This window comes from Chelonoidis abingdonii, chromosome 10 (genome assembly GCF_003597395.2).
Source record: "Chelonoidis abingdonii isolate Lonesome George chromosome 10, CheloAbing_2.0, whole genome shotgun sequence".
NCBI lineage: Eukaryota > Metazoa > Chordata > Testudines > Testudinidae > Chelonoidis > Chelonoidis abingdonii.
The window spans coordinates 33604023-33630525 of NC_133778.1; the positions used below are offsets into that span (position 1 = coordinate 33604023).

General features: G+C 42.2%; 1 protein-coding gene across 5 annotated transcripts in view; it reads right to left on the bottom strand.

Annotated features, from left to right (window-relative positions):
- Positions 1 to 3414: 3414 nt before the first annotated feature.
- ITPRID2 (ITPR interacting domain containing 2) overlaps positions 3415 to 26503 on the bottom strand; it is a 62234-nt gene continuing 39145 nt past the window's right edge. For 2 of the 5 annotated variants that reach the window (XM_075070072.1, XM_075070074.1), the window contains 8 exons: positions 23062 to 24249; positions 20301 to 20378; positions 18553 to 18680; positions 17257 to 17407; positions 15796 to 15861; positions 14572 to 14979; positions 5195 to 5319; positions 3415 to 4631 (listed from right to left, as the gene is read on the bottom strand). In XM_075070072.1, the coding sequence (XP_074926173.1) occupies positions 5209 to 5319; positions 14572 to 14979; positions 15796 to 15861; positions 17257 to 17407; positions 18553 to 18680; positions 20301 to 20378; positions 23062 to 24249 (2130 nt within the window). In that variant the 3' untranslated portion in view covers positions 3415 to 4631; positions 5195 to 5208. The remainder of the gene's footprint in view (positions 4632 to 5194; positions 5320 to 14571; positions 14980 to 15795; positions 15862 to 17256; positions 17408 to 18552; positions 18681 to 20300; positions 20379 to 23061; positions 24250 to 26503) is intronic. The other 3 variants (XM_032783803.2, XM_075070075.1, XM_075070073.1) reach the window with 3 other exon arrangements.

The following is a 26503-nucleotide window of genomic DNA, read 5'->3' on the forward strand; positions in this document are numbered from 1 at the left end:
GTCAGCTGGAAGATGCTATAAGTGTAATGAACTGGGACATATAAAGGCCAACTGCCCAAAGAACCCCACCCGGGTGCAAGTCATTACACCACCATCACACCAAAGATCCCCAGGCCCGGATACCTCTCAAATCCCCTTGGAGCGAAGGGAAAATTTGAGAGTGGGCACTGAAGACAATAGACAAAACTATACATGTTATACTGTACTGTAGGTGGCTGGAGGATGACAGTGCCATTTTGTGACAACTTTTGCAGTTTCAAAATTTGTTCTTCCACACTGGAATGAAATAAAAGCTTTCAAAAGTTTTCTCCAAACAGAATCGTGTTGAAATGGATGATTTTAGCCTGAAAAGCCTAGTTTTTTTTTTTTTATTGGAATTGGTCAGCAGTGACCAGACAGCCCTGAATCTCAAACACCATCCCAAAGGAAATTTCATTGTTTCAATGAAATCACACATTTAGATTAAATTTCATTCAATCAAAAATGTTTTGACCAGCTGTAGATTTTTGAGCAGTAGCCATTTGATTAGCAGTTCAAAAAAGCCATAGGAAGACACAGACAGTGCCCCAGAAGGCCAGACTGATTCACACTTGTCAATGGCTGAACTAGGTCACGGAGGATCTAAGTTAATTTCTCTTGTCAGAAGACACACCAACCAGGATTGGCTTAAAGCAATCCAGGCTTCTAGACACATCGTGACATGGGGCACCTCTTTTGACCCTGCCTCTCATTGTGTCCAACCTTACAGTATTAAGAGCCAACCCACAAAAGAACCTACCACTAAGCTGCTGAAGAGCCTGCCACCACTCCTCTTTGGGCATAGTGGGGTGCAACAGGATGGCACGGTTTTCCCACTATGAGCAATGGCAGAAACAGCAGCAGGGTCCTCTTCCCCGCCACCTTAGCAGCATCAGGGGCACCTCCCTTCCCTCACAGAGAAGCACCAGAAATGTCTGTAGAGAGCCCTCCACAGTGTTTACCTCAGATATATCTACTTCTGGGGTGGTGGAGGTTAGGTCCAGCTTCCTCTTCCTCCTCTGGCCACACACGGAGTCCTCTGCTGGATTGGTGTTGGCAGTACTCCCTGAAGCCTGGGTCTTGGTGTTAACATCCCAGAGAAGACAGGCCTGGGACAGTTCAGTCTTTTTGAGCTATTGTTTCTGGCTGTTTGAATACTCAGACGTACGTCTTTGCATCAATTGATCTCTGGTCATGTCTTAAAGATTTGCAACCAAGAGGGCTAGAAACATAGTTTATTAAAATGGAAGACAAGATTCGGATGTAACTCTGTGACTCCAGGAGCTGGGGCCCTAACCTGTCATGGCTATGCCTTAAGATAGTCTTTTCACTAGCACTTGCCAGTTTGTAGCTGTTGCTGTGCTCTAAAGTTCTTGGCCAAGATTTGCACTCACCTTAGAAATTCAACTGCCCAGTTGCCATCCAAATTCCTGAGGAGATTTTGCAAAAATCAGCCCTTGGTTTTATTTCTTTACTGACTAGCAGTCATTACTCCACTATCACAGGGAAGCTTTGGAAATGATCTCTGGTAGTTATTACAAATTCATTCACAGTGAATTTAACTGGTGAAAATTCACTAACCATGAATATAATTGTGCCACTCAAAATACCAAACAAACAAAACCATGAATATAATAACAAAATAAAATGCATCCTCCTTCATAAAGTCAGGGTTTTTCATATGAAGTGGTATTACCACTGGGTAATGCACCAAAGCAAAGGATGTTTCCTGTAATAAATGACAACTGTTTAAGACATAAGCAGAAGTTGTCAGAAAAAAATTGAGATACAAGTTAGGATTAATTTGTATGACAGCAGTGGTGAGTTTTATGAATAAATATTAAAAAACACCATTGAACTGGAAAACATTAAACCATCAATAGCCCTAAAGGAGGGTGAAGTTCATAGAATCATAAAATCGGCCATACTGGGTTAGACCAAAGGTCTATCTAGCCCAGTATCCTGTCTTCTGACAGTGGACAATGTCTGGTGCTCCAAAGGGAACAAACAGAACAGGTAATCATCAAGTGATCCTTTCCTGTTGCTCACTCCCAGTTTCTGGCAAACAGAGGCCAAGGACACCATCCCTGCCCATCCTGGCTAATAGCCATTGGTGGACCTATCCTCCACGAATTTATCTAGGTTTTTTTTTTTTTAAACATAGGACTGGAAGGGATCTCGAGAGGTCTTCTAGTCCAGTCCCCTGCACTCAAGGCAGTACCATCAGGATTACAGGCAGCTGAGCAGTTTACTTGTCTGTTGGTTTTTGTGTAGATTAGTATAGTATATCTATTTTAAATTGCACCAGAACCTCACTAATCTGGCTTCTGTCACCAGAATGAAAAATTGGCACTGTCTCCACCTTCCAGCAAATATTAAACAGCACATTCTGTACGAGTGAGATCTCACGTTCATACAGGTTCTGACCTACAAACCCTAAGTAATCTGGGTTCTTCCTAGCTGAAGGACCAGCACTCTCTCCCTGACCTGCTCCCACAGCAGAGATCACACTGTTCTACCAAGCTGGGGGGCTGCTGGCAGAATGTTCTCTCTGAGAGCCCCCTTCCTTTGGAGCGCTCTTCTCCACTCTGGTCTGAAACTTGTTGAGATTCCAGGCATGCTGCCATTAAGCAGCATTGGAAAGAGATTAATGCAGCTGAGGGTGGGAATTTGGTTTGGGGGAAGAGTGTGATCTGGGAATTTTAATTTATATTGGGTCTACTGAATAGTCAGATGTAGTGGAGTGATGCAGGGGAGGGGAAGAAGGTGGTCCACTGCTATTCCAATTGCTTAGGTAAATTTACTTTCTTGTGTTTTTAAATTGACATCAAGGGTGCACAAAGCTCTATCTGGATGTTCTTTGAGGTGGAGTTTTGAAATGTAAATAGAGTATTTGGGCATGCAGGTTATGAATTAAAGCAGAGCCCCCTTACTGCAAGTTACATCCTTACGCTAACTCCCTCGGGCAGTATTTATGCACTGCCATTTATATTTCAACATTTAACATCTAGGGTGGCTTTTCAAGAATGCTCTGCATCCATAGGTTGGGCCAAATTTCAAAAACGCTTAGCCCCCAACAGTTTCCATTGAGAGAAAATGGGAATTGCAGGGTGAGGAACTTCTTTTAAAATCTGGTTCTTGGTGAACTTAGATTTAAAATTTAAATTTAAATATCTTAAGTGTCCAGTAAATTCAGCATATGAAGCCTTCTGCAGCCCCCAGACTTAAGTTATCTATCGTTATGCTACTCTTCTGGTCCACATGTCCTCATTTTCTAAGGAGGACTGTCATTTGATCTAAAAATTGATGTTTTTAAGCAAAAAAGTAGAATGCACAAAATGACATCAAAAACATACCCGACTGCATCAATGTAAAAAAACACTGGCAAAGACTGTATGTAGGCAAAATAAATACTTTATTGGTTTAATATTCCTGTTGTTAGAAATCAGCCCTTAGGTGTGTCTTCCAAACACATTTATAAATCTTTCAGATAAGCCTTTTTATAGAATATTGTTATACCTTTAACTATTCTTTGATTGAGACTTTGACACAATATGAACATTTTTAATAGCTGGAAATGACAAAGGAGTATCCCAGCAACATTCAGATGTTGTGTTACACATCCACTAAACGTCTGTCTGACCACGCACACAAAACACCCCCTACATTTGAACCCCATTTACTTTCAATTTTATCCAATAGAACAAATACATTTTCATTGGCCTAAGCTACAATACAACCTGTGAGGGGTGGTGGTGTGGGGGGGGTTAATTTACTTTAATCTCCCCATAATACAACCAAGGTCACCCACCCACTCCAAGTCACACATCCCCAATACTTTTCCAAGAGCAGTCTTTTTATTGTATTTTGCTTAATAAAAGACAGAAAAAAACTTCTCTTGATATACCCGAGAAGTAGTGAACACATACAGTGTTTAACATAAGGCACATTTCCAAGGAGTGGGAGGACTAGTAGGGAAGCAAAATAAAATTAAAGTTATCTTCTGCACAAAGATAAAGCTTTCAGTGTAAGAACTTTAAGTAGTTTTAGGTAACCTCATATCATTCTACCACTCTGCTAATAGTAACCTCCCCAACAGTTAATAGAAATTTTTACAACAGAATTTTTTTTCTTTTGAAGTGGCACTAAGTAACAGCAGTGGAAACAAATATTGGTTGTTTCAAGCTCTCAAAGTGAATCAGTTATTGCACAGTAAATACCTCATAGAGGTCAGTGTTTTTTATTTAAAAAAAAGCTAGGCTGAATATGTATGTTATTTATAAATTGGTTAGATCAAGTTTCATGACACATCTCTCCACAAAGAAATAAACTACACACAAATTAACAATAGGGACATACAAATAAATATTAGGTCTTTCAAAAGGGCCATACTTTTCTTGATGGTTTATGGAAAGTAGTAAACTAAGCAAAGTGTCTAAATCACTAGATATGGACTCAGGAAGAAATAATAAGGAATGCATCATAGAACTAGGCATTGTATACAGTAGCCTATCTCAGCAGCTGTAGTGATCCCAAGTACATAATTTGATGCCTTCACCAGTGTACGTCATCCAAGAGCAGATTTCCACAGCTTTGCTGGTCCACACGCCTACCTTTGGAGAAAGAAAAGGCAATGAAACATCTACCATTTAAGAGCAAGATTAGATTCATGAAGGAGCATGACACAGTGTTGTCCCTTCAAAACTTCCCAGTTGCTTAGATAACTAAACATGTATTTTTATTTAAATAGCCTTGATATTTGCAGTAGTCAAGATATGGTCTACAGTGAATACACAGCTGCATAAGGGAGCACTGTAGATACTGAAGTAAGGATGTTACATATTAAGTAAAACTGGCAGGTTTAAGGGCCATCACTGTCAGGTGGCTGGAGTTTCCAAAGCCATCTAACAGATTTAGGTATACATCTTTCATTAATTTTAATTAAACTTCAATTGAGCTGATGTAGTTTAGGTTTCAGGGGAGAAGAGCAATGTAAGACTTGACTTTCTTGTGGCTGTGTAAAAGGCTTTTTCTATTTTAACTGTGCAAGAATCCTTAAAAGTGAATCTAACACTTTCAAATACAAATATTCTACATAATGAAAAATTCTTCTGCAGCCAGTTGTTCCGTTTCAGTAAGTTAAATTAATCAATCCAGCAAAATTCATAATAATTACCTGTAGTACCTGTTTCATGGCTGTGTATCTTGCTTTGCATTAGCAGATCTACCTGGGGATGATACAGCTGCTAATAATCCACTTACTATTTCCCGTCTGATTTCACCAACAATAGATTCTTTGATCTAAAAAAAAGATTATATGGAGTTATAAGGTCATTAAGTTATGCACAACTCCGCAGAGGGTAAAATTGCACAGTACAGTAGACATATTAGATATCAGCTGCATGTCCTAGGAGTCATAGTAGCAATGAATATTTTAAAAAATACAGGTGGAAAAGAGTCTCTATTGCAAAATAAGACTATCTGAATTTCAAGTCTCTGAAAAAATCATGGCATTGTAAACTAAGTAACTTTCCAGACTGTTTACATTTATATTTGTTTATATCTAGGGTTACCAGTTTTAGGTTAAAAACTAATAAAATGCTGACCACCTACGATTGTGAGAAAAGAATTTTAGCAAAGATGCACTGAAAACACCCTAAATGGAGCAATCTTTACACTGTGAATAGATCTCTGGATAAGGTCCACAGGACTAACAAACACCTCTATCCTCTATCCCCACTCCAATTTATTAAGCAGCTCATCTAAATGGTGGGTGGGTTTTGGATAGGATGACGATTTAATAAAATCAAGGAAACAAATTTACAATATTGATGAGGGTTTATTTTTAGCAGAAAAACACCTGCCCACTCACGTTACCAGTTTGCCTTTGGAATACTACTTATGCTGGCAAAGGCTATTTCACATCATTTCTATTAAAATCTGTTAATTAGGCTTACATATAAAAATGTAAAGGTGATTGAATTCTAGTAAGATCCCAGCTGGAGATGGGGAGGAGCAGAGAATGAACAGATCGCTATAGGCTTCAGTAAAGAAGCAGGAGACAATGGCCACGTCTAGACTACGCGCCAGATTGGCGCGTTAAAATCGATTGCTCGGGGATCGAAATATCGCGTCTGGTCTGGACGCGATATCTCGATCCCAGAGAGTGCTTAGATCGATTCCGGAACTCCAGCTAGACTACCGGACTTCCGGATTCGAAACGGCGAGCCGCGCGGATCGATCCCGCGCGGTGAAGACGGGTGAGTAAATCGATTTTAGATATTCGATTTCAGCTACGCTATTCTCATAGCTGAAATTGCGTATCTAAAACCGATTTAATCTCGTAGTGTAGACCTGGCCAATGATGAACAGACAAGGTGGCACTAGAGCAGCGTATTGCACTGATCTGACGTGAAGAAAAAAAAAAGATGAGCTACTAGCAAGTCTGGGAGATCTTCATGAGCCAAGGCAGATTTAGATGCTCTTTGCCTTTGTCACACTTAAGAGGTTTGATGCGTGGCATGAGTATAACTTAGGAGAAGACCATCAAATCCAGGTAGAGGAATGAAGGCTATTAGAAATCAAAGGATATTGCCTGTCAGTGTCAGTAACATTAACAATATATTCTGTCTCAGTTAGAATAAAAAGAGGTTATTTCTTTTTTTTTTAAAAAATGCAAAACCACACCACTTCCTGGTATGATTAGTAAATCCTAGACTTAAAAAACCTGTTCATATTGTACATTGATAAACATTCTTTTCAATGTGGTAGAGTTTATGTGGTTTCATTTTAATGAACATGAGTTAGAAGCCCAGATAATCCCTAATCCTGACTTTGCCAATAGTTTCTTGTGTGTCATGGACTAGTCTCAGAATCTCTCCATGATCCCCCATCACTAAAGTGGGCGCAACATTTGCTTAAGCCAACATGCCAGAGGTGTTCTGATCTTTGTCTAACCCTTTCAAGGTAAAGCTCACTATTACTATGAAAGGCTCACTATAAAATTCTTCTTCTCTCCCTTAAGGAGTAGTGTCCTTTTTCCTTGCATGCCAGGGAGATTAAGTGACCAAGTCAGCAAGGCTACTCCAAGACTACTTATCTCTTGTTCTTCTTGACAAATAATTCAAGCCTTGAACCGTTAGTGGCAAAAGTGCATAGCTTTATTACCAATCCATGCCAAGCAGAAATGCAGGCCCTAAAAATATTATTTAGGAATAGTTTTTCATCAGGACAGTTTGCTGACTTTTGTGCACTGTTAACTGGTAAGACAGAAAAACTCTATTCATCGATCAGTAAAACGTTCACAGAGCAATGGCACTAATAACCACAAACCTCACAGAGATATGTGCGCACACACGCACACGCACACACACACACACACACACACCCCCCCCAGAATTTGGGGCAGCTGTTAATCTGATAGGCACTCGTCTGGTTTTAGAGTTTCTCTTCCTTCAGATAATCAGATGAGCACCAGGTTAAACTTGGAGGGGAAGGCACAGTAGGTAAATGGCTGTTTAGGACCAGTGTGCTACTAACACGGAGGTTTCCTTGACCATATGGCAGTTACGGCTGTCAGAATAGGACACACTGCACTCTTAGCCATCTTTCTTCTATAGTAATATGGGTCCCAGAGTCCATTCCAAAACATACATTCTGTGCCCTCTCTCTAATAGGGTAAATAAAAATAAAGGCTGATTTCTAAAATAAACTGATAAAGCCTGCCCAAATTAACACAGATAATGGGCTAGGAGGAAGGATGGTCTTGTGGTAAGGAATAGGGCTGGGAGTCTGGCTTCTCCTGTTCTAATCCTAACTCTGCCACAGGCTTCCTGTGTGACCTTGGCATATCACGCTAGTCCTGTGTTTCCCCACCAGGATAATAAAACATATCCACCTCCCAGGGGCTACATTTGCTAACATTTGTAAATCACTGAGATCCCCAGCTTAAAGCTCATCAATGTAGTGCTTGAGGACTGCACATCACCACACTTCTCTGATTGTGAGTGATTTCCTAAATTACTCCTGACTATGTCCCTGAAGGAGATAAAAATAAAAAGAAAAGCAGAAGCACTTGTTAGAAACATTTGATGTTCACTGGTAAGACATGGACACCTAACAAAGAGCAACTGCTACTCTTCTGAATCTCCTCTCAGCTTCTCTACCTTAGTTCCAGTGTCTGATCCTGAGGTCTCTCCCCATCTCTCTTTAACTAAATTCCCTCCCAATTACTGACCTTTCACCTTATGACTTTCTTCGACTTCCTGATGTCTGAGTGTCTCACAGTCATTAGCATATTTACCCTGTGAGAAAGGGCAGTATTGTCACCATTTTACAGATGGGGAACAGAGGCATGGAGAGACTAAGTGTATGTCTACACTACAAAATTAGGTCGAATTTTTAGAAGTCTTTTTTTAGAAATCGTTTTTATACAGTTGATTGTGTGTGTCCGCACAAAAAATGCTCTAAGTGCATTAAGTTGGTGGACTGCATCCACAGTACCGAGGCTAGCGTCAACTTCCGGAGCATTGCACTGTGGGTAGAGGTGGGTAGTTATCCCACAGTTCCCACAGTCTCCGCTGCCCATTGGAATTCTGGGTCGAGATCCCAATGCCTGATGGGGCAAAAAAGAGTGTCGCAGGTGGTTCTGGGTACATGTCGTCAGGCTCCCCTCACCCTCCTTCCGTGAAAGCAATGGCAGACAATCGTTTCACACCTTTTTTCCTGGGTTACCTGAGCAGACGCCATACCACGGCAAGCATGGAGCCCATTCAGCTCATCATCACCGTACGTCCCTTGGGTGCTGGCAGATGTGGGACTGTATTGCTACACGGCAGCAGCTCATTGCCTTTTGGCAGCAGATGGTGCATTACGATTGGTAGCCATCATCGTATACCTGGGTGCTCTTTTAGCCGACCTCAGTGAGGTCAGTCAGGGGCACCTGGGCAGACATGGGAGTGACTTAGCCAGGTCATTCCCATCTTCTGCCAAGCACCCAGGAGATGATGATGGCTAGCAGTCGTACTGCACCGTCTTCTGGCAAGCAGCCATGAGATGATGATGGCTAGCAATCGTAATGCAGCACCTTCTGCTGAGCACCCAGGAGATGACTATGGCCAGCAGTCGTTCTGCATTGGCTGCTGCCAGCCTAACATGTAAAAGAGAGATGGAGTGGATCAAAACAAGAAATTGACCTGATTTGTTTTGTGAAATCAGAGGCCTGCTAAACCCAGGGTTTTGAGTTCAATCCTTGAGGGGGCCATTTTGTGTGACAGTTATTTGTGTTTCTCCTTGATGCAAAGCCAACCTTTTTGTTGATTTTAATTCCCTGTAAGCCATGTCATCAGTAGCCCCTCCCTCCGTCAGAGCAATGGCAGACAATTGTTTTGCACAAAACCAGGCGAGGAGACAACGACAGTGCAGTCATAGACTTCTCATAAAGTACAGGCTGGGCAATGTGCCCATCATGCTGATGACCTCTTCATGAGCTCTGCAAACTCGCTGGCCAAACAGAAAATGAAATTCAAAAGTTCGCGGCCTTTTCCCGTCTACTTGGCCAGTGCATCCGAGTTGAGAGTGCTGTCCAGAGTGGTCACAATGGAGCACTCTGGGATAGCTCCTGGAGGCCAATACTGTCAAATTGTGTCCACATTATCCCAAATTCGACCCAGCTAGGCCGATTTCAGCACTAATCTCCTCAGCGGAGGTGGAGTAAAGAAATCGATTTAAAGAGCCCTTTGAGTCGGAAAAAAGGGCTTCATTGTGTGGACAGGTCCAGGGTTAAGTTGAGGTAACGCTGCTAAATTTGACCTAAAGTTGTAGCGTAGACCAGTGTAGACAATGTAGTCATAGTGTAGACTAAGTGACTTGCCCAGAGTCTGCAGCACAGTGGGGAATTGAATCCAGAACTCCTGAGTCCCTAATCAGTGCCTCAGCTATAAGATTAACCTCCATTCACCTTCCTCTTCCCTTATGCACCAACTTTAATCTCCTGGTCCTCATCTTCAAGGACCTGTAGAACCCTGTTTCAGCTTCCATCAGTATTTATTTCCTTCACTGCAACCCAATGTTCCTTTTGTATTTATCCCTTACCCCCTTCCATAGGCTCTTCTTCCAGGCTGCCAGGGATGCCATTTCAATCCCAGTGTTTTCAAGCAATCAACCTTTCTTCTTTCAGACCCGTAGGGGTATGTCGACATGGCACACTAACCCCAATCCCTGATTCGGGTCTGAACCATAGTCTCCTTTCCATCCATAGAGAAATCTGTCTGGTTTGGGTCAGCCAGCATTCAGCACCCGTGTCCTAGGATCCTGCCAGGGAGGTGGGTTATTTATAAAGCATTAATTCCCCCTCACCTCAAAAAGCAACCACCATCGCGGTGCTGCACAGTTAACAATGAATTTCTTGCTGGCGTGGAAGTGCCAGACTGACAACCCTGGCATACTGAAGTCCTCCATTTATCTACAGAAGATGTAGAATATGAACAGAAGCTTCCCGCCACTACCCTGTAACCCTGCCCTGGAAGAACTAAGCCTTTCAGTCTTTAAAGGATGTCTCCATGCCAGGTAATCTCTTGGTGCCTCTTCTGAGGCTACTCACTAGTGCCAACGGTAGTGGCAAGTAGGGACAGAATCAGACAGGCTATAGCACAAAATGAGTTATATAAGTTACGAAGGACATAAATGGCAATAAGATGATACTCTATAAATTCATTAGGAATAAAAGAAAGATGAAGGAAAGTGTAGGTCCCTCCTAGCCTTGCATTTCTATGATTCTAAGCACTGAGGTAACCATATTTGTCTCTCACAAGCTACTGAAGAGCCAAAAGGTTGCAACACTTTTTGGTCACTACCAAACTGAGCTGGATTTGAACAGGAGACACATAATCAGTCAATTCCCTGACCCAGCTAATGTACTAATACTTCATTCATTCAAACAGGGTGCTTATAGGATGTCCAACTTCATTAAAGTACAATTTCATTAAGATTCTCCGACACCAGGGTACGGTCAAATAATCATCATCTTCAAAACCAGATTCTTTAATTTTGTTAAACAACATGCAGAATAATAAAGGACCCAGTTGCACTTCTTGCAATGCTGTGATCTAAGAGACAAGAAGTAAGCACTGTATGTGATATTTCAATGGAGGCAAGAGTGTACTTTCATCAAACAAGATGAGCAGTGTTCAGTACTTTGACATTTATTATTGCTGAATTCCCTTCTGTGGGAGTGAGTTCATTTACTCAGAGCTAGCAGTTAAAGGTTGTTTTTTGTTTTTTTTAAACCAGTAAATAGTTATTGGTCAAAGCTCCCATACACCACAGCCCACCCAAGCATATTCTGAAGCACTATATACTTTCTCCTTCCCCAACATGAGGTCATGTGGCTATACAGAAGGGGAGGCATTATTTAATATGCAATGGGGTTTAGAATTTGTGAAGGCATATATCAAGAATGCATACTAATAGATTTCCTTTCCTTCTCCAACAAAAAAAGAATTCCAGTGCTAACAATGGAGTTACACAAGCATGACACACTTCAGTTTGTGGTAATTTTAATGCCTATGAAATGGAAAGATTCTTATGAATAGTATTCAGTAGCATTTGCAGACTCTGCAAAAAACTTCCAGACACCCCTATGCCAATTTACCTAAATCCTGACCTTCAAAACAGTTCCTGTTTTGGGCATGAATCTCTCCTGAGTAGGCTGCTAGAACAGTTAAACTGTGTGGCAACTTTGTTGTGTGTTCAAACATCACCTGTGGAGTGAGTCCAGGTCAACTAAGTCAACATATTTGAATCTCAGTCTTTCGGGCTAAAAGCCTATTGCACTGATTGTACAGAAGCCTCAGAAAACACAGACAAATGCCATGAATCTCTCTTCAGAGTGGACATCTTTTTTTATTTGCTATCACCTAAAAGGTTTAAAGAGAAACTTTCACACTGAAGTAAAATTTGAAAAGAACATTTCCTGAAATAACAGCATACTTTGATTCCATTTTTCTCTGTTCCCTGGGCTACTCTTACATACGTTTGAATTATAACTTTCTCCTTCCTCTCTCAGCTTCTTCTTTGGCAACATCTGGCAATAATATCATAATCCCACATATGACATTACAGTCTGTTGCCAAAAGAACCATAGAGATGTCACAAATGCAACATTTAGGGCTTCTTTGGAAGACCAATGCAGAACGGTAAAATGGACTGCAAGAGAGAAATCTCTTGAGCATGTCATGAAATGGCCTCAGCACATAGCACAAGTAGCAAGAGGCTCTTCCAAAGGGATTAAAAGGAAACAGATCAGAGAATAGGAGAATTTGGGATGTCTTGGTCTACATGGTCCTGTCACCTGAATCAAGTAGGCAATTTCCAGAACTTCTCTCACCTTTCCTTGAGCAACTCTACTGATCGCCATTAAAAGAACAAAACAAAACCATTTACCGCAGTGTCACTTCAGTTACTTTCTATTCTATATAGAGAGGGGTAAATGATGGAATCTCAACCCCCCCTAGTGCAATGGCAGGTAACGAATGTCTACTTAGTGGTGATCACAGAAACAATGATGCACTCACTCCAGGCATGTGCCTCACTAACAGCCACGTTGGGAAACCCTTACTCACATTGCATAGGGCCACACTTTACAAATAGTCCCAGTTACTTCAATGGAGCTACTCATGGTGTAAGGTACTATTTAAGGTGAACGAGGGTACTGAAAGCTGGACCCGTCTGTTTGACCACCCTGCCAAGTGTTTTCCATAACAGCCAAGCTAGATGTATCCTGTTATAACATTAGTACGTCAATCAGTTTTAACATTGGTGTCCAGTCATTGTACTGTAGTTTTCTCTCTCTTTTCTTTGTCTAGTTAGGCAGTCACCCAGATCTAAACAGATTAAATTCCTTCAGTCTCTTCTCAGACTAGAGGTCATGCTCGCAAGAACTCGTATCATATTATTTACCATTCTGTGCTCCATTTTACAGTGTAAGCATTCCTGCCTATCTCAGTTTAAAGGCACAGAAAAATTCTGGGTGTTTGAAAACTTCAAGGATTTTTTATTTTCATTGTTTAGTTTTTCTATCAGAGCACAAAGTTTCAGTGCTTTCATGGAGTTCAGTGCTTTTGTGGAGAACTGAGGGAGCTCAGAACTTAGCAGTGTCAGATCACTTTACATCTTCAAACCACTGTGCAAATATTAAATATCCTTCACCCCACCACTGTGAAGCAGGCAAGTAAATAATATTCCCATTTTACAGGTGGAGAAACAGACAGAGAGGAGGGTCACACTGCAATCCTAGCTATGCTACTAGACTTTGGGAGGGAGCACGGAGGGTAAAGAAGCATGAGACCCCCCTTATTCCTACTTATATAGGCTATCTGCACTGTGGGTGGCAACACAGGGGAAGGAGGGTGGTGGAAGGCAATTTCCCTAGTGCTGCTACTTTTCCTTCCACACAGGTAGATGGAGCTAAACTGCCCTGCCTGAGGAAGTAATTTGTACAACTGTACTATGTATAGAGCTGGATCAGACGACTTCCCCACTCTCAACATCCTGGAACAACTGGGGCCCAGGTATTAGACTGAGGCTCAGACAGTCACAATTTGGTCATGGTGTACTCCTGGCACAGCACAACCGCATGCTGCCCTTTCCCATGGTTCATGACAAAGCCACAATTGAGCCTTAAGCGACCTGCTGAAGCCAGCGAGTCATTTTCAAAGCTGGGATTAAAATTTTCTGGTTCCCATTCCTGTGCTCAGTGCAGAGAGCGAAAAGTCCACATTCCCACAGGAGAACTTCCGGGAGAAAAATCTTTGATTTCCTTTTCCCTGGTATTTTGGGTGTTATGAAGTTTAAATTATCATGGCCAGTTGCATGCAACTAAGAAAATGTGCCACTGTCCTATTTTAAAACCAAACCAGCAGAAGAAGAATGTGGCAACCAACCTCCTTTTCTTTCACAGACAGCAGATAACTGTTCCAAATACATACACACAGATAGGGATCACTATAATGGTTCAGAAGAGCTGGAGTCATTTCTGTTCTGACCACGGCTCACTCCAGTCACACTTCTAGAATCAGCAATGATTTGGTGGAGGGGCAGGGAAAGAGGTAGAATAGAGTAATCTCCTTAAAATTTACTGTTGAGACCTTTTGGATACAATGTTTCATCAATAAATTAACCCCAAATAGCCCTTACTGTCAGATGAACTTCAGAGAGAAACACCTTCCAGAATAATTTTAGTTTGAAGTCTGACATGCTTTCAATGCTACCAAGCAGAGGCGCTGGAGGGCTCTTCCCTACCATCTCCATGGTACTAATCAGTTATCCTCCATGTGCTGTTAACTGTTTTGCTCAGATATAACAAACAATTATGGTTCAAACCATTGATGGCTGACAGCAGGTCCACTGCTGCAGGCTCCAGTGAGTTTGCAGGGAGGGTGGGGGGAGAGGATCCTGCTTCCCTGTGTCAAAGAGTTCACTGCAGTACAACTACAACCTCAACTAAGCCACATTTTAAAAACCCAGGACCCCAGTAGACTGACCATCTTTTCTCACCTCCCGTATGACTTGCTGCAGCTCCTCGTTCTCCACACTTCTGTGAATGTCATCAACTGAAGGCACAAGAGGGACTTTTTCAAGTTTTTGTTCCACCTCTGATTTGGAGTCTCCAGACTCCTCAGAGCACTCAGCTTGCTGTCCAATGCCTGCTCTTGCCGGCGGGGTCGGCGTTAAGGCAACAGATGCTCGGTATAACTTCTTGCTTTGAGGCTTGGATTTTCCAGTCAGCTCAGATGAGTTTACAGCAGCTTTTCTACTTGTGTGACTGGAGCACACTGAAGAAGAATCCGAGTTTCCATGAGAGAACACTGACTCTGATCCCTCTGCTGGAAGAGTTTCCAAACCAAACTCTCCCAGTCCCAACTCTGACTTCAGAAACGACTGCTCTCGAATAAGTTCAGAGACCTAGGCGTGCAGAGAAACCAGTTTATTTCCTCTTGTATTTTCTATAATGACTTAAGATGACAACAACTAGAAAAATGGTACTCAGTGGTGCTTTGCCTGTGCACCTCACAGACAAAGCCGATTCACACTATTCTGCAGAACTATGTAAGTCATGTGCAGACAGGACTCTCCCTCTTTTTCTTATGTATTCAATCACTTAGTCATTCCATGATATGTATATGCTTTGCCTTTGTGACTGCAACCAAGGATCATAAGGAATAATCTTTTATTAAAAGTCAAATTAAATAAAAATGACTGTAGTGCTGCAAACCACTGACTTTTGTAAAAATGGATGCACCCAGTCAAAGCTGATGAAAACTATCCTTTAGTCTTGAATTGTTTCTCCCCCTAGTAAAGCAACTGAAAGATGCCTACGTTTCTGCAAATTCTGGACAGCTTTTTTTATGAAGTCTGTTATAGTTCTCTTTTTCTAAATCTAAATAAATTAATGACAAAAAGGTACTTATCCAAGGCTCCTGGAACTGCAAATAACTGGCCAGAACTGAGAAGCATCACAACCACCTCACCACTTACCAAAAATAGCCAACCACTCTCAAGCAACACCTGCCCTCCATACATTTCTCCTAAAACATAAGCCAGATCATGCAAATACTTACGGACATGGGTTTCTTTGATCACGTGAGCAGTGCCACTGTTTTCAACAGGACTGCTTATGTGGGTAAGTGCTTGCGGGATCAGGCCTCTACTGAATACTAAACCTGTCCTGCCTTTCCTAAGAAAGCCTTTTCTAACAGTGTTTAAAACAAAATTACTTACTGGTTCCATTACGTTCAGTGGAGAAAGGCATGATAGATTATCAGTGCTTCTGCTGCTATACATTCCCTGAAATATTAAGCAAAATTAGGATATTGAGGTTTGGTTTTTTAAGCTGTCAAATGTTAATAAATAATATATTTTGTAGTAGGAAACATTCTGAAGAAGTAAAAACATGGAAATCAGGACACATAGAAAGCTCGTCAAAGAGGGTCTATTTCAGTCATTTTAAAAGAAGGCCTTTTTCTATGAGAGGTTTTAAAATATATGTACATTTATAATACTCCAAGACTTTAAATTTGGCTTTGGATCACAGCGATCTCAGATTTTCCTGTTCTTCCTGCGCTTCAAAAATTTCTCTGAGACAGAGTCCTACAGAGGAGGATCTGGCCTGTGTCTCTGCTGCTCCTGCACGCAAAACTTCTATAACAACATTGGCTGGGAGAGATAAGAGAAATGATCAGAGACTATGTCATTCTCATCAGTGCCCAGTGCCATGGTCTGAGATGGAGCAGCAGAAGCAGGCACAAAAGAGCAGTACTTTGCTGAGATGGTGGTGGAAGAAGGAGGGGGGGGGGAAGTTTCTCTCCTACTCCACTGACGTACATATGTGTATGTCTCTCCTACAGTTTCTCTCCTACTTCACTGACATACATACGTGTATGTCTCTTCTCTTTCCTAAGGGAATGTTTGTGTTACTAGTGCTTCTTTAATTGTTTAGCAGGGGCACATACATAATTTGTAGGATGGTGGCAAAAGAGAAGCAATAAAAGGAAGCAAAGCAGAGACAGAAAAGGGGAAGGAAACCTGAAGAAAGATGGCACAATGAAAAGTAGAGACAAATTTGGGTCTATGTCCAGTCCTTCATTCACTGGGTGGGCAACACTGGAGGTAGCACATTCGACCTCTTTGAGGCATATGCATCTCCTGTTGCTCTCTACAATGACCTTTGGCTAGCAAAACAAGCAGCGGCGATGATCTCCTGAGGGAGCACCTCCAGGCCCTAGGGTTGCAGTGATGCATGATGGTTAAGGTTGTGGGAGTCTAGGTAGATTTCTTGGGTGGAGATTGAAGAAAACAGGAGAAACAGGAGAAGAATGGCAGAAGCAAAGAGGTGCGAAATCCCAGGGTGGGAGAACAAGATCTGCACAGCTCAGTGTTAATAGTTTAGCCTCAAAGTGGGGGAACACTGTATTTTAGTTTGTTTTTCCTGAGCTTAGACTTCCTCTTCAATTTTGAAAGACCCCCTGACAGAAAACAATAAAGTGTCACTTCTGAACTAAATTAAAAACACATCTCCAAGATTCAGCAGATTATTTTCCCAACTAGTTAAGACTTTGGTTGGAGACTATCCAAGCTGGTGTTTTCTGTACTGTAAGGGAGACCTTGTGTCTTACTTCAGCATGCAATTAAAGTAAACAAGCTGCTAAGATATCTGAATACTTATTGCAGAGCAATACGCACTGTAAGTGTCTGAGGTCTGTAAGGTGAAGACATATGTAAAGTTCTAAGCTGTTCCTCCAGAGCAAGTAGACGTTCCTCTAACTGCATTTCTAGCTCCTGTAGCTCCATGCGGACCGATTTTCTCAAACTCTGGAGTTGATCAGCTTCATATCTATATGCAAGTAAATTATAAAGAACCAACAGCATTCTGTTAGCAAAGAGCCATAATCCATCACATCCTATGAAGCACCATGGCAGCAAGGACAACAGAATCCATGGTGCACCTCAGGACTGAATGATGCTCTTTCACAAGAAACCTGCTGCCACCTGAGCATTACTGAAGGGGAAGGGGGCAAAAGGTCAACTCCATCTCTTTTTAAGGAGGTGGGGTAGGGTGGAGGGGATAATTTCAAAGAGAAAACTTATGTCAGTGGCTGTCTGTAAAAGAAAAGGGGGTTGGTTGCCACATTCCTTTTCTGCATAACAGGGAATGTGTTCCACAAGTTTAAAATTAAATTCAACATAGTCAAGCATATGGAGTTTAGAGATTTTTATACATTTTTTTAATGGATTCATTTTAAAATTTAGAAAATCAACAGCAACATCATGATCAAAATGTATTTCTCCTGCCTGGTTCTCTCTTCACAAGCAGTGGTAGCAACAGGGTCAAGAAGCCATTCTCAACAGGCAAACTGTTCGTGAATTTAATTAGTTTTGAATTAGGCAAGTCAAGAGCTGCTTTAAATGTAAGAAGTAGAGGAGCAATATTTAAAACTGGTCCAGATCATCTGGATGAAGCTCTTCCTGAAATTCATGGTCAGGACAGTTAAACATAGCCAAAATAATGAGCGCCATTTTTAAACTGCACGTGGGAGCTAGGGCCTGAAAGAACATCTGAACACTTTGCAATTTATTTATTTCTGCAGAAAGGGGGGAGAGAAAAAGATCTAAACCAAAAACATTTAAACTAAAAAAGTTAAAAGTGGCATTTGATAAAAGCTCATTAAAACACACAATTATCAAAAATATGCAGGGGAGTGAGATAAGGGTTCTGGTGACTGGTGCAAAAGGTAGACCAGAAAAACAAGAAAAGAAGAATTACAGGCATGGGGATGGGGAGACAGTAACCAAAATGTGAGAGAAAATTCAGGCCTTCTCCTGCTCAATGGCAAGTCAATGAGCAAATTGCCTTTAACGTCAATGGGAACAGGAGCATGCCCCTTATCATATAATAATTTTTGTTGGACCAAATAAGTTTAGATGTGTGCTTATTTTCTCCTTTTTTTAAAAAACAAACCCATACACAATGATATTTACCTTTCTTCTTCACTCATGTGCTGATAAACTGTCGTTTGCTGACGTAACATAGTCAATTCCAAATCCATCATTTGTGTCCTAAACAAGTTTAAACTCCGCCTCACTACTTGTAGTTCCTGGAAAGTATTCTAGAAAGGTATGAACAAGAAGGTGTCAAACAGAATTTTGTTTATAGGCCCTGATCCTACAATTGGATCCACATAAGTGGACTTCCACCTGCATGCAGAGCTCCCTCCACTGACTTTCACACAAAGGCCCACCCACAGGTTACATGACTGGAGTCACAGGTTGAAGTAGTTTAGACACAGAAAAGCAGCCAGTTTAAAAAACTTCTGAAAGATTTGGGCGTAACTTTTAGTGTCTGACCCTGCAGATACTCACTCCTATGAATAACTTTCAACATGAAGTTAGTTCCACTCACTTCAATAAGACTACTCGTATTTAAAAAATTACATACATGAGTGTTTGTGAGATTGGGACCTTATCTGAAAACTGTTATGTCCCCCCTCAGTCTTCTCTTCTTCAGACTAAACAAACCCAATTTTTTCAATCCTCCGTCATAGGTCATGTTTGCTAGACTTTTAATGATTTTTGTTGCTCTTCTCTGGACTTTCTCCAATTTGTACACATCTTCCTGAAGCTTGGTGCCCAGAACTGGACACAATACTCCAGTTGAGGCCTAATCAAAGCCGTGCAGGGGGGGAGAATTACTTCTTGCGTCTTGCTTACAATACTCCTGCTAAAACATCCCAGAATGTTGTTTGCTTTTTTTGCAACAGTGTTACACTGTTGACTTATATTTAGCTTGTGATCCATATGATTCCCAGATCCCTTTCCGCAGTACTCCTTCCTAGGCAGTCATTTCCCATTTTGTATGTGTGCAACTGACTGTTCCTTCCTAAGTGGAGTACTTTGCATTTGTCCTTATTGAATTTCATCCTGTTTACTTCAAACCATTTCTCCAGTTTGTCCAGATCATTTTGAATTTTAATCCTATCCTTGAAGGCATTTGCAACCTCTCTCAGCTTGGAATTATCCACAAACTTTATGGCATTATCTAAATCATTGATGAAGATATTGAACAGAACCAGACCAAGGACCAATCCCTACAGGACCCCACCCAATAGCCCCCTCCAGCTTGATTGTGAACCACTAAAAACTACTCTCTGGGAATGATTTTCCAACCAGCTTATAGAAGTCCCAGCTAGACTGTATTTCCCTACTTTGTTTATGATAAGGTCATGCAAGACAGTATCAAAAGCCTTGCTAAAGTCAAGATATACCACATCTGTTGCTTCCCCACTATCCACAAGGCTTGTTACCCTGTCAAAGAAAGTTATTAAGTTGGTTTGATACAATATGTTATCGACATATCCATGCTGATTGTTACTTATCACCTTATTATCTTCTAGGTGTCTGCAAACTGATTGCTTAATTATTTGCTCGATTATCTTTCCAGGTTCTGAAGCTGAGCTGACTAGTCTATAACTACCCAGGGTTGTCCTTATTTCCCTTTTGACAGACTAGCACCGTATTTGTCCTTTTCCAGTCCTCTGGACTTTCATCCATCTTCTATGATTTTTATAGATAATCGCTAATGGCTCAGATTTCTTCACTCAGCTCCTTGAGTATTCTAGGATGTATTTTATCAGGCCCTGGTGCCTTGTGTCTGTAAAGTACACAGCATATTCAAAGGTACTAATGAAATATTACTAGTTACTAATAAAAACAAATGTACTGTCCCTTACTTCATACAGAGGTAGAATGGATGATCTGTGAGTACCGTAGGAGCCAACAGCAAGATCGTGTCCTCTCATCGCAGGGTACTAAAAAAAAAAAAAAAAGACAAAACCGCTGTAACTGAAAATGCCAATAAGACCATTTTACAAATCAGTCCTCATGCACTCAGACACTACGGTGACGGGCAGCAGTACAGAATCCTAAAAGAGACGGTCAGCTGTGCTGAGTTTGATAAGGAAATTAAACATGCAGCACCAGTCAAACGACAATGCCTTTGTGGCAATATGTGCTCTACAATTGATACAATTATTATGAGAGGGGGGTTGATGTGAGGAGGGGCATGCAGAACGGCCTTCAAAGAGAAGAGAGACAGGACATCATTGAAGCATGCTTTCCAGTAGGCTCAGTACCAGCAAAGCGCTGAATTAAAACTTGAGATAGAAAAATAACCATTTAGAAGTTATCATGTCGGCTAGAGGAAACAGGAAGGAAGGATATGTTTGGGTCTATACCATTTGTTTAACGTCTCTGACATTCCAGTAATTCTGACTACCTTGCTAATGCAACATAAAAATGGAATACAAGCAACCACCACCTGTAGGGGTCCTAAAAGGATTTGTATAAGCAAACAAACACAGGGCACCATTTTCACATTATGATCACATACACCTTCATCGTGCAGATCTGCCCTTTTTGTATTTTATGTCAACCTGTTGCCTGCATCCAAAGGTCCCTGCCTTCATAATTTTTCAGAAAACTGCTTCTCTTTGTTTTGCTGTATCCAGGAATGGTGCAGCAAGGCAGAATTTGCAAAGTGTTACATGTCCAGACATGCTGCAATTGAAAACAATTGCAGATAGCTGAAACATTTAAGAAAAATGTGGTTTGTCCAATGTAATTCTGAGAGCGTTCAAAGGGCAACTGATATGCCACAGAAAATCTGAAATACACTGTAAGAGGAGGTTTGCTTAAACATGAGCTTTATAAGGCTTTAGTCCCTCTCTTCCCCACCCTCTGGGAAATTATCTGTTCTTCTTTATCCCTGACCTGAAGTTGCAATCTACTATTTGGAACTTTTCAGTCATCTTTGGAGCAATTGCTTGTCATATGAGAGAGGACAACTTTGTACAAAGAATAAAGAGAAGCAGATAAATTATCACACAAACATCTCCGGTAAGAATACTGGTGGAGTGAAATACAGTAAACAGGATAGAGACTCTGGCCTGGCTGAGAATATGCTTGGTGTGGGATTGGGATGTGTGGGTGTCAAGCCCTGTCTACATTAGGATATTTTACAAAAATTATTCCCACCAGTGCTCGTTTCCCACAGCTGATCTGGTGTTCTCACCAGTAAGAATCCTAAGATGGAGAATGTACAGACATGGCTCCAGTGGCTTCTTCTTCACCAAGTTTAGTTAACATGATGGTGAAAAGATTGTAAAGCTTCCATAGCCTTATCTATACATGCTTCCACTGGAAGGAATTTCCCTGTAAAATTCTCAATCTAGACATGAGGTCAGAGTCTAAAGACACTTACTACCAGCACAGTGCCTAGATTCCTGAGCAGTCCCAGTGGTTTCAAAGTCAGTATAGTCAGCCCTGTGCCAAGACTGGATACTAAATTTTGACAAGTGGCAAACACCACAAAAGGATCAATAACTTCATTATCATTCATCGATTCCTCTGGCACCCACACATGTACTAGGCACTTTCAATAGACAGAACTCCTCATCCCCGTGCCAATGAGCATACAGACTGAGGTCCTGGACCTGCAACAGTGTGCGCGTAAGTTGATGCCCTGCCCCGCATCAAACCCATCAAAATGAATGGGGCTCCACAAGGGCATAGGAATCCACCCACAAACATCACATGACAGGACTGGGGTCCAACACCCTGATCCTGCAACTGCTCTGATCACGTAGACCTCTATACCCAGGCAGAGGAGCCTACAGGATCAGGGCCAAAGTTAGCCAGCTAAGAAGATATCAAGCCAGAGAGAAGGTGGAGAAGGAAAGATATCAATAAGACTATGAGATTAATCAGCAAGGGCTAGAGCTTGGCATAACTTGGTAAAGAGTGGGGTTTACATTTTAAAGTATTTATTCTGAGTAATCAGATGTCCAAGCTGGCTAGTTTCACATACGCGTTATGGCAAAAGTGGGTCTTAACCAGGGGCTTGAATGGAAAGAGTGAAGCATCTTGTGGATCAGCTGGGGAGCAGAACAGTGTTCCATGCATAGGGATGGCACAAATGGACAGATAGAGATGTTTGTGGGATACAGGAACTAATAGAGTATTGAGGCTGGTGGAGCAGAAAAGATGGAGAATGTAAAAAAGAAAATGTTGGCTAACTGAAGTCATGGAGAGAAGAAGAGGGAAGTAAGCAGATCCTTGAAGGTGAGGACAATGTTGTGTTACAAAAAAATCTGAGCAAGCCTCAGTTAGACAACACAGTTCATTTTTTCACGATTTCATGAAGTACAGTCATCATTGTGTCAATTGCATTAAGGAAAGCCAGTAAAAGGAAAGCCAGCTGGGGGTTGGAGAGATGATCTTATTCAGAAGCTCATAATTAACATCAAATTAACCCTGCACAAAATGTCACATTGTGGAGTCATCATGTTACAACTTGATTTATTTGACAGAAAACATACGGGATAAATCCAGGTCACATTTAAGACTACATTAACATTTTGCATTGACTTCAACAGCAACAACCACCAAAAAAAACCCCTTTTGACTGCAGCTCTGAATTTGGTTTCCTCTTACCTGAGAGAGATTCTGCAGAGAGTTGCGGATATCATGCAGGACTCTGCGCAACTGCATTTCAACAGTGGAGGGTGGGTTAATAGCATGAGGCCGATGAGGATATCCAGCATGTCTTGGAGAGCAGGGCCATCCAAAAACAGAAGCTAGTGCACTGCAGGAAGATCCTGAGATGCTTGGGATGCTATGGTTGCTCAGTGTTCTCATATGTTCACACAAAGGCCTGTCTTGCCAATCAGAAGGAACAGAGTGGAGAGAACATGTTGACTGAGATATGTGTGCTGGTATGGACAATGGGCAGCTCTGTAGTCTGCTGTGACTGGATTCATCCACGGACCTGTTCAGCCCACTCTGGGAAGTTTCTTTTTTCATGGATGAAGGGGCAATGAACAGTGTGGATTTACATGTAGGTGGACTGTCATTTGTCTCGGTCACTGATTTCTTGTCCTCATCCACCAGTTCCTCTTCCCCTTCGGGTGTATACTTGTAGGTGAAAGAAGGGGGACTGCACAAAGTCTCTTTTCCTGGAGATAACCGGACATTTACAGAAGACACAACTCTCACAGGATTCAGTAATGTAGTAGGGAGGGACTGGGACCGCCTTAGAGGATAACCTGATCCGGCAAACTGGTGCCTCTGCTTTAAGAGGAGGAGATCTTTTGACATGAGTAGAGTGCGCCCTACTCTGGACTCAGAAGGGCTGCTGATCTTTGTCTGGGCTCTTTGCAAAGCAACATTAACCTTATCCACAGCAGAAGAGGATGAACTGCTGCTTTCAATGGATGCCATTGATCTGAGAATATGGTGTGTTTGGTACTGAGGAAACTCGCATTCACTGCTTTTGTCCAGATCACTCTCACCACTGCCTTCCTCTAGTAATTCAGATTCCTTCTGCTGAATGGAAACCTCTTCACTTTCTGTACTGAAATCCCCTTGACCAGTATCTGATGTCTGAGTCTGCTTGCTTTTACTATGTTGGCTCTCATCAGATACATGTTCCACGATTTTCTCAACATCTCCTGTTCTGTTCTTAGAAGGTACTTCCACTTCTGTGAGGAGAAATTCCTCCTCTTCCTCAAACTTATTGAAGTTCGTCTGTTCTTTGTCTACTGGCGTCTTAATCTCCTCACCAAGTGACTTCACTGTTGTTTCACTGTCACAGCTGTCAGCGCTGCTTCCCATGCCATGAACCTGTGAAAGGCAAAGCAGAGATGGGAGAAATGCCAAAGGAAGTGAGAGAGCACTAAGAATACAACTTCTACCTTAATAAAATTCAGGCTAGCAACAGAGAAAGTCCACACTTCTCGGCGAAAATAATCCTAAATCTTCAATTGGAGAGAGAAATCTGGGAATCACTAATGCTGAAAGAAGTATATTGGAGGGGAAGTTAAATAGGAATATGTAATGAGATGTGACACTGAAACAGGCCAAGGCAAATACAGTAAAATACATGTTACAAAGCACGTGATCCAAGGTCCTTTCTATACAACTTTATAATATTAGGTTCTTATTCAACACTGATACACTAAGGTGATAATTGTCTTGGAAATATCTAGGTATATAGAAGGGGTGGACACCAAGGAGCGAGAAGAATTATTAGATTAGTGAACTTGGTGTCGACGAGGTATGGGATGACATTAAGAATGGGAAAATTTAGGCTGAACACATATTTCATTTATTTTAAAAACACACACAAAATCCCAGTACTGTTACACGGCTTAGAACCACCAAGTTCCACATGTTACTAGCCCAGGGATGAGCAAACAATAGCCCACTGGCCATGTCTGGCCCATCAGACCTTTTAAACCAGCCCTTGAACTCCCACCAGGAAGCAGGGTCAGGAGTTTACCCTGCTCCAGCTGGGGAGCAGGGTTGGGGGTTTGCCCCGCTCCATGCGTGCCATGTCTCCGCACAGCTCCTGGAAGCAGTGGCATGTCCCCCTCTGGCTCCTACACATAGGGGCAGCCAGGGTGCTCTGCATGCTGCCCCCACCCCCAAGCGCCGGCTCTGCAGCTCCCTTTGGCCAAGGTTTCTGGCCAATGGGAGCTGCAGGGGTGGCACCTGCGCACAGGGTGGCGTGCAGAGCAGCCTGGCCGGTGCCACACCTCCGCATAGGAGCCAGAGGGGGGACATGCTGCTGCTGCTTCCGGTAAGTGCTGCCAGGAGCCTGGACCCTGACCTCCTCCTGAGCCCCAACCCCCTGCCCCAGCCCTGATCCCCCTCTCAGCCTCCAAACTCCTTGGTCCGAGCCCAGAGCATCCTACTGCACCCCAAACCCCTCATCCCCAGCCCTCACCCCCGCCACACACCCCAACACCCTGCTCCAGCCCAAAGCCCCCTCCTGCACCCAGAACCCCTCATTTCTACCACACCCCCAAGACAGAGCCTGTGCCCCCTGCCACTCCCCACCCCCCTGCCTCAGCCTGGAGCCCCCCTCTCCAACCCCTCTGCTCCACCCCAAACCCCTCATCTCTGCCCCACCCCAGAGCCCACACCTCCAGCCGGAGCCCTCACCCCCTCGCACACCGCAACCCCCAATTTTGTGAGCATTTATGGCCCACCATACAATTTCCATACCCAGATGTGGCCCCACCCCTGTGCCAGCCTATGTAACTCTTTGGAATTTACCACTGTTATCCCCCCTTCCTCTCCCTCCCACTGTTCAATCATGCTCACTTGTGAGCCCTGTCTTAAATTAGATTGTAGGCTTTTCATGGCAGGATCTGTGTCTGCATATGCATTTGAACAGAGCATAGGTACAATGGGGGCTCCCAATCCTAACTGGAACCTTTGGACACTACTGTAATATAAAAAATAATAATAAAAAGGAATAGTAGGAAAAGTTTCCTGAGGGCGAGTTCTATTCGACTGTAGAACGGTTCCCCTGGGGAAGTGATACCAGACAATGGGGCTTCTACATTTAAAAGCTAGATTGGACAAGACACTAGGACAAATGTGTATAGGTACAATCAGGGGCTTGCCATGGCAGTGGTATTAGAAGACCCAGGAAGTTTTTTCCATCTCTAATTTCTATTGCTCTGCACCACTGTAAAGATTCTATCAATTTGTTTACTCTTACTAGATCATTTATGGAGTATATCAGGCAATAATCTCCATCTCTACTTTGCCCTGAACAGAAATTTCAACCATGAGCTACTCATAGGTATTAATCTCTTTGTTGCTTCTGTTAACACTGCACAACTATCACAGATAAGTTTGGAAGGCAGAAGTAACGTAGAATGCCAAAGGAAATTAGTATGCCCAATGTTTTCCCACTGCCAATAGATATTAACATTTTAGTGAAATACCTCATGTAAACTAATGTAACTTATAAAGTTTGCAGAGCTGTCTGTGTACTGTTATACCTTATTCATCCATAAGTCATCTCCACAATCTCAAAATTGTTGGAGGGAGAAATTCTCCAATTTCCCCTTGATAGAGGAAG